This window comes from Penicillium canescens, assembly GCF_028828765.1.
Source record: "Penicillium canescens strain IBT 15451 chromosome Unknown utg000010l_segment0_segment0, whole genome shotgun sequence".
Taxonomy (NCBI): Eukaryota; Fungi; Ascomycota; class Eurotiomycetes; order Eurotiales; family Aspergillaceae; genus Penicillium; species Penicillium canescens.
Genome location: NW_026703972.1, coordinates 4,332,123 through 4,345,769, shown reverse-complemented (window position 1 = coordinate 4,345,769; position 13,647 = coordinate 4,332,123). Strand labels below are relative to the sequence as shown.

At 46.7% G+C, this 13,647-nt stretch overlaps 2 protein-coding genes across 2 annotated transcripts; both read right to left on the bottom strand.

Moving 5' to 3' along the window:
- Positions 1–201: 201 nt before the first annotated feature.
- Positions 202–796, bottom strand: N7446_012662 (uncharacterized protein; the record flags this gene model as incomplete). Its single annotated transcript, XM_058521404.1, has 2 exons — positions 202–604; positions 657–796. The coding sequence occupies 2 exons, from the start codon at positions 794–796 to the stop codon at positions 202–204; spliced, it is 543 nt and encodes a 180-aa protein (XP_058366770.1).
- A 1,619-nt stretch (positions 797–2,415) lies between these two features.
- Positions 2,416–3,090, bottom strand: N7446_012661 (uncharacterized protein; the record flags this gene model as incomplete). Its single annotated transcript, XM_058521403.1, has 2 exons — positions 2,416–2,862; positions 2,911–3,090. 2 exons carry the CDS (start codon positions 3,088–3,090, stop codon positions 2,416–2,418), a joined length of 627 nt encoding a protein of 208 aa, XP_058366769.1.
- Between the last annotated feature and the right edge of the window lie 10,557 nt (positions 3,091–13,647).

Here is a 13,647-nt window from a genome sequence, read left to right as displayed (position 1 = left end):
AAGGCCTATCTAGCAGCCTTCAAGGCGCAAAGCGAGGCTCACTGGAATCAAAATAGTGATTCTCGTTTCATCGAAGGATTCTCTGGAGGCTGTACACTTGTGGGGAAGACATCGAAATGTATAATTCAGATTATTGATTGTCGACAAAGCTAATACTATGTAATACGGAAGAACACCAATATCCTCGCTAACACATGTTACCTAGGGCAGATTGTATAAGGATGATATCCCGTACGCGTTCCGGAAGGGATACATAGTTCGAGATAGGTCGAGCATTGAGCCGCGAAGCAGCCATTTTGATCGAGAATGCCCTGCAATGTTAGCTGATTTCGGATGTATCAGGGGACAGTCTTTGTGCTTACAGAAAAGAAGGGCCTCTTGATATACCCTGGTTTCTGCTTGATAAATCACTACGTTAGTCATTAAGCGTATGAAAAATTGATAGACGACACACTCATATATGACAAGCTTCAGCCCTCCAATGCGCGGATCATTCTGGATATTACGGATAACCAGCGGATCCTGCAATATAGCAGGAATGAAAATACCTAGGGGAGTGAGTGACTCTTCTCGAAACTCCACCCCAGTCGTAGTCTCTTCGTCTCTTACGCTTTCGTCAGATAAATAGGTTATGGCGCTAGCGGGGTGAGACTCACAGTGGTATGCCTTCTGGAGAATATTCCTGCCAACAAATAAAGAAAGCACGGCTTAGGTCGGCCATTGGGACGTTAGAAAGGAGGTTAAATTCTGGATTAACATCGACAATTCCAATGTTGAAGAATGAAGGTGAGGACATTCTGGCAAGTCTGTTGTGTGTTGAGAGATTTTGCTATAGTTCAGGGCTCGAGGAAGAGGCCTTATAGAGTAAATGAAAATAGAGTTGTTTGGGGAAAATATAGGTGCAGAGCGAGGAGAACTATATATATTCAGGCTGTCGGTGGACGACAGGCCCAGGCAACCCCGCGATATTCATGGTGATTGAAATTGATTATTTTTCCCTCAAAACTTTTATGTACAATACCCGCTGACAGAATAGGTCGTTGATTATTTTCGCGCTTCACCCGTGATAACCAGCCGCTGGATTGCAAACTGGTAGAGGCCTTTTCAGGGTTTAGTATTTTCCGGCTCATTTACAGCAGGTTCAGTCAGCCAATAGGGGCTGGCAACAATCGGGGTCGTTCGCTCTAGGTCGTCATTTTTTTCTTTTTTTGCTCGATTTTGGTCCCAAAAATGCGTGCACGTAGCTTGATAGAAGCAGCCGAAGCGAGATAGAAGACTAGCATTCCATGTTGTCTCATATAGACGAGTATATGATAGCAGCATCAATGGAGAGGTTTCGAATTTAAGCTGGTGCTTCTTCGTTCGACCTAGGAGGCTATAAAGGGACATATCTCAACTGTGCAAGGTGGCCATCAATTGCGCCTGGTCATAACTAGACCTCTTCAAGTCCCATTGGGACTAGGCCAATTTTAGTCCCAGTCCCGTGGGACTAAATCAATTCTAAGTCCCAGTCCCAGTGCACCCCACTCCCATGGGAGTGGGGTATACTCCCGTGGGGAATCCCCAATTCCCCGCCGAGACGAAAATCTACATAACTAACCTGATTAGGATGGATAAGCTCGCTGACCAAGCTAGCTTTGCATAAAAGGCGTGAATTCAGGCCAATGCAGGCCAATTTTGCTGACCAATTAGTCCCATGGGAGTACACCCCACTCCCATGACGGGACTACAGAAATCTTAGTCCCGCCAGTGGGACTAAGGTCTAGTCCCATTGCACTCCCGTTAGTACCGTGGGACTAGTCCCGCCATGGGACTCCCATGGGACTTGAAGAGGTCTAGTCATAACAATAGATCTAGCCATGGTGAGTACCCGACCCTCTCCCTGGTGACGATGATATGCTCACGTCAGAAGCCCGCCCCGATTCCCATCCAAATCCTGCATGGGCCGGCAAAAATCGCTTTGGAGGCAATGCTCTCCTTGAGAATTGCGTCTCCATCACTCTTGGAATGGAGGCCCTCGGAAAACCTCAGCCAAGATGCTAGAATGTTGCTAGATGTCTGCAATACTTTGAGAAGCAGGAGGCCCCAGGAACCCTGTCTCGAAAATGACTTACTCCTCCACGTGGTGAATATATTACCCGCTCTCAGTTATGGTACTGTCCTGATGCTAGCGCTGATGACTTGGCATTTTGATGCTTCATCTTCTAAAGCATCACAGGACCTGATTGATTTCCTGAGATGGCCTTACAACAGTGAAGTGAAGAGAATACTGGAGGGTCGATATCGAAGCAGAATGCGTGAAACGGGCTCTCCAAACTTCGACTTTTTGCTTGTCCTGAATTGAGTTCCATCTAGTGATCGGTGCAAGTACGAAACAGCAAGTGCGAAACATGGAATGAATTATATCTGCTATGCTCAACAGTAACCGAGATTCCTGAAGCGATTACAAATATCTTCAAGACGTCCCTCGTACCAGTCCTTTAGAACGTTGTGGATCTCATATCCGAGAACTTTTGCAAGGTTGCACCTTTTTGCATATTCCTGCAGGTATTTGGAATGCAGGTACTGGTAACAAAGAGCTCTCTTTGAGCCGAGATCCTCTGCAGGTTGTTGCAAAATAATCGGATCGTCACTGCTTAGAGGGACAAATTGTGTAATCCCATACTTCCCCAAGACCCGTGGAATACCAGCCTTAAGCACCGCAAGATCCACTAAGAATGCTTCCTTCGTGATGCCATGGGCTTGATGCTGACCGCTAAGCTCTCGAAGAGCAATGGCATCAAAAACCACATCGTTGAGACCGTTTCTTTTGATGTCTTCCATAATTTGAAGCCCATTAGGAGAAAACCAAACCCGCACGGTCTTGTTTGGTTAGAGTTTAATGTCAACGAGGAGTAAATGGTAACGCACGTGCAAATGAGTCGGCTCTGTGTCTCTGGCAGAAACACCAAAGCCTGAACCAGCAGAAATGGTAGGCTGCTCCTTCGGCATATCCGTTTCCAAAAGATCACTCAACGAATCTCGGTTGGGGTCTGGACCTCCGAACAGAACTGTCTCGCGCGGGTTTCTTGGAGAGAAGAGCCGGGTCATACAATCTGAAAGTAAACAACGAAGTTCCGGCATGCTCAAGCAGACCATATTCTCAGACATGGAATCTTACCATAGGAAGAAATAGATATCGGGCTGCGTTTGAAGCGACTGTCTCTTTTAATATGATGTACCACATGTTTGACTAGATTGCAGCGGAGATACTGGTTTGGAAGTATCCATTTTGCGGACCATTACAATAAGCGTTCAGCGATGTCAATAAAACGTTGTTGAACCTTTCTTCTTCTTTTGGGAAAAAAAAGGAAAAAAAGCGGGCCCCCAGATCAATTAGAAACAAATCTTCTTTGACCATGCAAACGTAGCTATTACTGCTATTGAAGGTCTGCGGGTATCTATCGGGACCTGTTGTTCTTAAGAAAATACAGGTCACTCATATCGATGTACACTGTATTACTTTAAGCTTCGACGACGAGTGGGCTCAAAAAAGCTCACGCGCTATTCCATTTTGGGCTCTAACGATTGGCACCAATCGTTAGAGCCCAAAATGGAATAGCGCTGGAATAGCGCGTTCCTGCTGTGGTCTGGTGGAGTGGGCGCAGTCGTGCACGGACAAATTTCTCACCTTGCTGAACCCCCGGGCCATAACATAAGCCGAAAAGGGCTCTCTAGGCTTCTGTTTCCGAGAGATAATGTGGGCTACAGCTGCCCACCGAAAGCCAATAACGTACTGGAGAAATACTCCCATGTAATTAATTTCCCAAACACAACTAGTTCAATACTGGCGGAATGAGGTCTTGTCAATGATCAGGGATCGCATGAGGTTCTATTGGCTTTCCTATCAAGTGTGCACTGCTCCCTTCTCTTGATCATAATATTGGCCGTAAGCAGACAGTGACCAACCAAATCGCTTTAGGAATACTGGGACTAGACCTCCGCACCGGCCCACAAAGCCCATAGCCCAACCCACCCCAGCCCATAAATGGGGCGGGTTTTGGGCCTGGCATTAGGCCCACTGGTAGGCTATGGGCCTAAGGTAGAAGCCCAATATGGTTTAATGGGCCCCCAAATGGGCCCCAAACATTGCAAACATGCCAATTCTTGGCATTTGCATAAGTTATGTAGACCTTCCTAGTAATTTTGAGTATTACAATTACCACCTGAGGCCCCTAATTGACTGAGATCTCATGGAAATCGACGCAATTCACTGATTTATGAGATTGATGAGATTAACTGATGAGATCAACTGATGAGATCAACTGATGAGATCAACTGATGAGATCGATTGATTAGATCCCAAGAGGTAAAACTATCTACATGCTAATAATGCTCATACAAATCATCCTCAACATGCCTCCTCTTCCTCCCTGATGTCCGCACTTGAGACGGTGCCGCATGAGACGGTGCCGCAGCGATAGTAGCATCGTCATCGTCATCGTCAACATCTATCAGATCACCGGATCTATCACCCTGCTCTTCAGCATCACTGATCGCATCAACGTCGACGACAGCTAGCACCTCAGCTGGCTCCTCGGCATCATCACATGGCTTTTGAGCCGCCTGAGCCTCCTCCACCAGGATCTGAATCTCATCAGAGCCAAAGAACTGCTCAAATTCCTTCGCCTCTTGCACTTCAAGATCAAACCTTGACGTACAGAGGTACAACATCAGCTCTTCGATAGTTTGCGCCTTCAAAGAGCCCCGGCGATAGTGGCAGATATCGTGTGCAGTGTTAAACAGACGTTCAACTCCAGCACCTGTGGCTGGAATTGCAAGGTAATCTCTTGCAAGTGCGGCAATAGCAGGGAAGCGATATTGATTCTCTCTCCAAAAGGAGAGCGGCTCATCAGATATAGTTAAACCTGTAAGAAATTAGTATCATGAAGATAGGGATGGTTTTTCGGCCGAAAAACCATCTCTCAAGAAAGAATAAACATAGTAACAGGAATATCCTGTATAGCTAGGGAAATACAATGGATGTACTAGGCGATTGGCGCAACGGAATCAAAAAGGGGAACTACTCAAAAATGATGAGATCAAAAGAGTGTTGATTCCTGTCTCCTATCTACTGGGATCGAGGGGGTTAAAATAGCCTCGAGAATACCTGGTATCGAATCCTCTAGAATCCCAGAGGTACCGTTTGGGTCAATACGATGCTGATCACCATTTTCCTGACATAATATCAATGGCACAGTTGCGCAGGTTATGGTAATCGAGAGTGTCCATTTTGCAAAGTCAAAGTAATTATTCCGACTGGATTGAGGATAATTATTCGGGCGGGTAGGCGTTTTTATGGCCAAGTGTGGAGCCCAGGTCATATTCTTTACTACACAAGTCGGTATTTGCTGAAACACGAAGGAAGGGTGGAAGTGACACTTTATGCGGCGGTGATCACCAGAACGGTTGAGGTGAAGAACCATCATATCAACAATCACGACCTCAACGGCTGGACCCTCAGAAATGAGCACGTTCATGTTGAACAGTCGAGGCATGTTTATCTGTTGTTGTCCCAATGATCTTCGGGCTATGCGACTGGCCTATGTGTGCAATGACTGTGGCGGATAAGAGCATGGTGTATTTCTCATTAGGTAACTAAAGCTATAAGGGTTGAACGTGCTTATTCGTTTTCTCTTGCACAAAACGTTCTCGCGAAATCCAGAAATGGAAGAGATTGTACATATTGTTCGCCAGATCGGCCAACAGCAAGCACACAATGCTTACTATCGTGACTGCTATGCTCTCTTCAAGCTACTCCAAGACCTGACGGAACACACTTTCAACGAGCTACAAACACTTTACCGATCCGGTACCGGGGACACGAATAATTCCGTGCAACAAGTACTCCGAAATTTCCAGAATACAATCTGCAACCTGGTTGAAAGGGCATGTGAAGCTCAAGCCGCTTGTGAGGAGTTGTGTCCCGTGAATGCATCATTTTCAGCGCGTGATATGTTAGAGCCCATCAGAAGGATGTACACAGATCCAGGTCCCTCCACCGGAAGCAGGAAAACCCCTTGTCACACCTGAGCCTACCATCAAAGCCCTTTCTCACAGACAAGATTGGCTGTTATGCTTTAGTGACCTTTCATAGAACCTCTGTGTTACCATATTTCGCCCGCTACAGATTATTAGGCGACCACAATGTATCATATTTATCTGATAGTTTTGTACCATAAAGGCCACAAACGACATGGGAGTTCAAGAAGTATTCGGCTGAAATTTTGTGAATTAGATATAGCGAGAAAGATTTCCAATTTACTGAATGTGCACTATAGAAGCAAGCAATATAGTACCCCAGTCCACCATATGCAATTGACCATATAAATAAATTGCAATCTACTCAGCTGAATGAATATCTGATTCGAGACCCGCAATGCGCCTGCCATTTAGATGCAACAGCAGAAAATTTGAACCAGCCATATGATTGAACTGGCAATAGAGAACAGCAAGGCCAACCACGTTGTGATAAATATCTTTGCTCCAAAGTTGACTTGGACACCATAGGTCTGCAAGTTATTCTTGACGACGGAAGCGTAAAGACCATACAGAACCGTGACCAAGATTGTGGCAGTCGTAATGAGCGTCGATGAAAGCTTGGTTTGTCAGCATCTTTCTATGTTCTCCCGAGTATTACATACCGTGCAAAATATGGCAAGTAACTTGCTACCACTGGAAAAGAAACACTTGCGACCAGCCAAGATTATGGTCAACGTGGTTGCCACAAACCCGGAAATATACAAAGGGATCGCACTCAGGGAGAGTTGACGGTAGCCGGAAATCAGACTTTGATCTATCTCTGGAAGTACGTCGATTACCTTTATTGGCGTAGAATCAAGCAAGGCAGATAGATCGAAAGAAAAAGATGTGCTGGGGTGGGAGCACACCATCTTCGAGCCATCCTGGGACTTGCAGTAGCTCCAGAGGCCAACAAAATAGTATCGAGGCAGATGTGACTTCAAGTCGTGTACCTGGGCTTGAATCATGCTCCTGGCAGCGGACGTTGCCTCAATAGTTGCTTCATGTGCGCTGGTATGGACGCTAGACGCCACGTCTTCGACGGCATTTCTTCCCCCTCTCTCGGAACGCGCATTGTCAATATTGAACGAATCCCGAATTTGTAAATCAGGTAGCTTTGGAAAATCTTTCAGGTCTACCTGCCGATTTCTTAGCTAGGTGATTAGAACTGAAGTGTTTTCGGGCGTTTCTTACTTGCAAGTAATGCAGACCCCTCGGAGAGGAAGACGACGAACATCCGACAAAGATAAAAGATAGACAAACCAAAGCCGCGACAGAAAAAGACAGTGCCGTGGTTGAAACTAGCGAATCCAGTTTGCTCTTGGTGGAAAGCTTCATGGTTCACAAGCGAGAACCGAATGGAGCGTATCTTACTGTAACCGATTATGACCTTGACATCCGGGTAACATTTGAGAATCATGTTGCATCGCAATGCAAGGAAGCTCTTTATAAGAGTCCAAGATATGGTCAGCTTAGTCCGTGTGGACAGTATTCGGCAAACCAGATAATTGAGGTCGGCGCAATTTTCCGCCTCACTCCATGGGCAGTAGTAGATAAACGTGGCAGGTAAACTATCAGCACAAATGAGCTTCCCATAATAAACAACTGTAGCCGGTGCAGGCAGATAATTGACTTCATTGACCGCTGGAATAGGAGGGCATGCAATAGATCGTCGAATTCAGATCTTTGGCTCACAATTCTTCCCAGAAAGGTTCAATAATAAAGCTGGTATAAATACTACTGTATGGAGTCTCCCTCGACACATTGTTCTCGCGTCATTCTAAACACCTGCTCATCTGCAACACACATGTGACTTGCACTGGCTCCCATCATGTCCCCTTCCAGGCAAGCAGAAGTTGAACATTGGGAGCGAAAGTTATACGACTATAAAGAACGTCATTTCGAGCTATCTGCTAGGGTGCATATTTCTCACCTCGTCTTCGAAACCGGGTTCAGAAGACAGATGGACGGCCGGCAGAACATCCGCCGATTGAAACAAATGATGAAGATTCAAGGGTGCCAACGCTTGATGCGGGACAACCATGTACCAGTGATAGTTCCCAGGGCTCATTGGCAAGATCGCGTACGTCCGCGATCTGGCAGTGGAGTCATGTCTACCTTGTTGGGGTTAGATTACCGGTTGTGCGGGTACGATCACGAAAATCTCATCACGGCTGCCAAGCATGTCCTCGACTATGACAACCAGTGGTGGATTGTAGATGTGTATCTAACAGATAATGATGAAGGTGCGTCTTCTCAGCTCCAGCTTTCTGAGATCCCCGTTGACAATTCCCTAGCTTCGCCCGAGGACCACAGCAATGACGTGGAGTCTGTTCGTCATAAGTTCGTTCAATCGCTAAAGGAGCGATACCCAAACGATAATCGCCCACCCGATGGACTGATCTACGAGCGGATCAATCGCTATGAGGGCTACCTCAACACGCCGAGGGATCCACTCGCTGCGAATAACTGGTGGGCTGTACTGGAGGCTCTCGCAGGAAGTAAGAAAGGAAAGTATTTGAAACAATTCTTCAAACATGAGACCTTACACCTGAAGCTAAACTCTTTGCTTGTCATTCCGGGTCTTTGGGAAGGCATGCGGATTGGGCTACTTCATAAAGTGACAGCCATGCATTGCGACGAAGTGAGTTACTCGGTAACCCAAATCGACCTTATCTCAGCTAACATGGTTGCAATTCTAGCCAATCGCATGTTACTGGGAATTGATCTTCAGGACTTTTTCGAGATTGGTCGGAGGAAGAGAGGAGCTGTTACCCCTGATTGATGCAGTCACAGTCGACCTAATTCAGTCTCGTGTCCCTAAAGTCTCCCGCGAAGATTTGAGCGCTTTAAAAAGGAGTTTGAAGCGGGCAGGCTTTTTTCAAACTTCACGGCAGCATCTCGAGAGGAAATATGGGCGCGTTTGATAGAGATTGATTATCCAATTCCGACCTTGAAGACATTTTTCAAGGACCGACTCTATCTTGAGGTCGCACGAAGTGTCATGAACCGACTGTTCGTCCAGCCGCGAGACGGAAAGATTACGATTGACCAGGGTGTATACAGGAAATATAACACTGGGGTCCCAGTCTCGACGGTGTTGGCACAACAATGGCTAGGAGACGACCTGCTTGAATTTTGGCGCTTCAGTTTCCAGTACGGATTTGAAATGACCAATCACCAACGCCTGAAGTCGTCCAAGGATGCTGAGCCCGAAGCCCTGTTTGGTCAGCAAAGCTCCGAATCTTCTTTTCTCCCCAAACACGAAATATGGCGCCATTTCTTCACACTCCTAAGGGCTAGGTCATTCCAAGCACCAGTCACAGACGACACCTCATTTCCAACGGGGGAATTACCTTGCCCTAGGCCGTGTGAATACCCAGAAGACTTGACCGAAGAAATCGAAGTTCCCAAAAGATGTGGAAAGCCATACTCAAATACTGTCGAGGCAGATCGATTCGCTCTGTCGACAGAGTCGTTGCTGCAAGGCCACCCCCAGTTCGCGTGACAGCGGGCTTTCTCCGACAGTCCGTTTTCAGAGCGTTCTTTGGTTATCTTTGGAATAGCAATGGCCAAACACCCGGTCATCCTCCTCCTCCTCCTCCTGAGGATAACGTCGAAGTTCAGGATCGCAACGAAGAGCTGACTGGGGCAGATGTTGGCGGGAACGTGATGGCAACAGACGGCATGGATGTAGATCCTGGGAGTCTCAGGCCGAGCCCTCTCGCCATCTCAACAGCCCAGACTCATGACAATGTGGCTTCTGCTTCAGCCGCTCATCTGTCACCGTTGCCTTACGCCATGCATATCAGCGTAGCAGGAACAACAAGAACATTAATTCTAAAAATGGATGACTCCTTTATGACTGACTTTTCGAATGGCCTGTCTGATCACCACTTCACAGTTTGGATTGACGAGGATGGGCGATCCATTCGCCCGGAGAACTGCTACTCGCACTACCTGAACAATGCCTTATCGGTTCTTCGTGCCGAATTTAGGGATGATGTGCAAACTAGCTACGATAGTACACCCTCGCAAATGGGCGCTGGGAGCAAGAGAAGGAGGGTTGATACAGCTAGAGCAGCTAGTGCAGACCAATGGGTGCAGGGGCAAATTGTCAGGCTGTCTGATCTGCGTAGCAGTGACGAAGGCGAGCTTTGAATATATCCGGGCTGGTACCGCAAAAGCCCCCGAGGAGTATGGGAAAGGACATAACACGGAAAGAGGGAGCTAGAGTTGTCGACTACATGAATGAAGTACCTGCAAATTAGTACGTCTTACATTGTTTATATCCGGAAGGAAATTTCAACTGCATAGCGAAGAGGCCCTCGTCTTGGCCGCCGAGTCCGATACTTGGACTCGAGATGAAATCCCCCGTTGTAGTCTCACCCAGACCAACTACGGAGAAAAGGATTTACTCATTGCTGTATTGATATATTGGTGGGCCGTGCAATACGATAAGCGCATAGAAAACGTAAAAGGGGATGCATTTCGGATGTTAGCAATACCCGTACGGTTCAATCCAAAGTGTTATCGCCAGCCAAGGATAGGAATGTAACAGAATATTGTATACGCCAAGACACCATCTACAATTGCTGATAAATTGTACCCGTCATAATTCAAACGTAGTGCAATCTATCACTATAGAAAAGGCGACATATGGTTTTCAGACAGCCCAGGAAACTATACCTGAAGAGTAGGCTCACCTAAAACAACGACAGGCGCAGAATAAACAATATCACGTGGGTAGGCAAGGCAATCGGTCGATTAACAATGCAGCCAACTCCGGAATGTCTACCCGACTTCCATCAACCGACCTTGCATTCCACTTTTGGAGATAGTGCTGGATAAAAAACAATCCAACTTGGTATAAGCGATCTGGGATAAACTCCAGCTCTGTGGGCTTTTGCTTGCACATAATTGTCGTGATTGAACTGTTTCCAGATGATGTCCGATCTTCGAGCTCGGATTGTAATACCGACAGCTGTGCACGAAAGAGCAAAACTCGCCTTGAAGTGCGATGAATAGCTCGACTCAGTCGCTTCAACTTGGGCCAGTCTCGTCTCTTGAAGTCTTGTAGTTTCGTCAGAACTTGATTCGTATCCACCCGCTTTACTAATGGTAGCCGATCTTGTTTGAATGGAGTTGTTGCTTTTCCATTTGCCGTCTTTCGCTGCGAAGCTTGTGCAAGCTGTGTTGGAGTCACGAGATTCGTTACCAGGGTCATCTTATCGACTCTATGACCCATGGGTGAATGTCGAGTTTTTCGCAGTGTGGCCGTCACAGTATTTACCGAACGCTCTGCTCCATTCTTGACGGTCGTGATACTGTCTTCTCGGGTGTTGGTTAAAAGAAGTAAAACCAACACGATCATACATCTTATGTAACGTTCATCAAAGATTTGGTTCCGCCTATCTGACGGCTTTGTTGTTTGTAAAACGTTGCCGTGGCTTTGGCTGATCAATTCATTTCCGGAAGCCATGATCTGGGCGGCACAGATATCGGATCTTCCACACGCGCCGTAGATTGTTGGAATTGAGCTCAATCGTGACTTATTGGATGTACCGCCATTGACGTAGCGGAGTAGCAATCTTAAGTAGTAATTGGCTATGCCAAGATAACACACGACGTGGGGGGGGGCAGCACATTACAATATGATGTCGGTGAGAATTGCCAATTTTTTTGAGGTGACTGAAAAATTTGCGGGCTTCGGTTCAATCAGTATCATGATGCCAATCAGGGGATTTGCATGCTAGATAGCTCGCCTATGGGGATAGCACGGCTCTCTCCATTCCGGATTCAATATTAGAAAAGCGCGAACTCACATTCTGTATTTATGACCGAACCGAACTACCTCGCGTTCACCAAATTTTCTATCTTCACCATCTTCGCCATCTTCACCATCATCACCGTCTTCATCGCCATCCGTCGAGTCCCACTGAGTCAGGTCAGGTGGTGTGCGCGTCGCAGTTCAATGATCATTCTTACTCAAAGCAGAAGTGAAAGACCTCTCCGCGCTTCGGGTCATCATTATCGCAAGCTAGCTAAAATTCTACTACTACAGTACATGTACGCAATCTGATTAGGGAAATCGAATTTTCAGAAGGAACCATTGGCTCGGACTATCAATATCAATATCTGGAGAGTTGTTGCAAATCGTTGCTGAGAATACGGGGTCACCCAATGCCAAAAAAGATGCCCTTTTCAAGTATCCATAGAAAAGTGGGAAATTTCCGCTCTCTGAGCTAACCTCTTGTCACTTTTTAGATGGGAATCTTCGGCTTCCGGTTGGAAGACAGAGGTAGGTCGCCAAGCGCGCTTACACAAGTGGCGAATGATTAAATATTGTAGAACAAAAATCCCGATAAGAGCAATACTGCCCCCAAGGACACTGCTAAGTATCAATACCATTCCCTGTTTTGAAAGCCATGCTGATATGTTACTGCCATAGATTGCCGTGTCTTGCCATTCATGGTTTGAGGGTTTTGTGGCTGATGTTGGTCGTGTCATCGGCGGACTACTTTGAGGGGTGGCCATTTCTGCCAACGTCCTTGGCATAGTTTGGCTTTTATGAGTAGGTACCTCATATATAGAATGACTCATCGTCCCACTAGTACGACCAGCAGTATCAGACCGCTCGGTAGCAGAAAGTCTATCGCTTGTGGTCTCCTTTTGCGAAACCTTCCTCTTCCCAGTTTCCCCGCTCGTACCATTTTCGGCATACTCCAGGCTCGTGGAATGATCTGTAGGCGCTGGGTAAGATTCCGATGAATAGTCAGGGTGCAATGCATCCGAACTCTCCAAGATTTGCTGATAGGTACGATCAAACGAAAGCGGCGAAAGGGTGATTTTGCTAATGACATCCTGAAGCGGGGGTGTAGCGTCGCTCTTTAAATCTCCTTTCGGCGAGAGGCTTTCGCTACTAAATCCAGTGTCGATGTACTGTTTGCTTGTGGTACTATTTGATAGACCTACAGCAGTAGCTCCTTCAACGTGCTCGAGTTCCGTCGCAGAGTCAACAGCAGATATGCTGGGTGGAGAGCTGTAGTATGACAGCGAATCACCAGAACATAATGGTCGGTGCAATATCAGTGAGGAGAATTGTTTTGAGACTGATGTTATGTGAAGTGGTGAGTTTTTCTCAGGTAAGACCTGGCTTGTCCGAGGACCAGTGGCTTGAGTCAATAGAGGCATCCGTGAAGCCAGCGTCGGCTGCGAATCCTTAACAGTCAGCGATGCTGTCTAGAGAAGCAAAGTCTAACCTCGGGAGGCCGTGGAAATCATAATAGCGACGGGGGTAGAGACATGTTCAATACGTACGATTGCTGAGGGACAGTATTCTCTTTCCGTTGCAAGTAGCTTCACGGCCTGACTGTGCATCAAGGATGGGAAGTCCAGAGGGTATAGTATCTCTCCGCCTGACATAAATTGAACTAATATTAGGTCTGGGGTGAACTTCTGATACAATTAACATCAAGGGTTATGGTAAGAAAAGGACACATGGAATACTAATATTGTTGTGTCTCATCTGGCGATAGAAAACGCCAACAATGGCACGTCAATTCCGAGCCGCATATTTTGACCCGT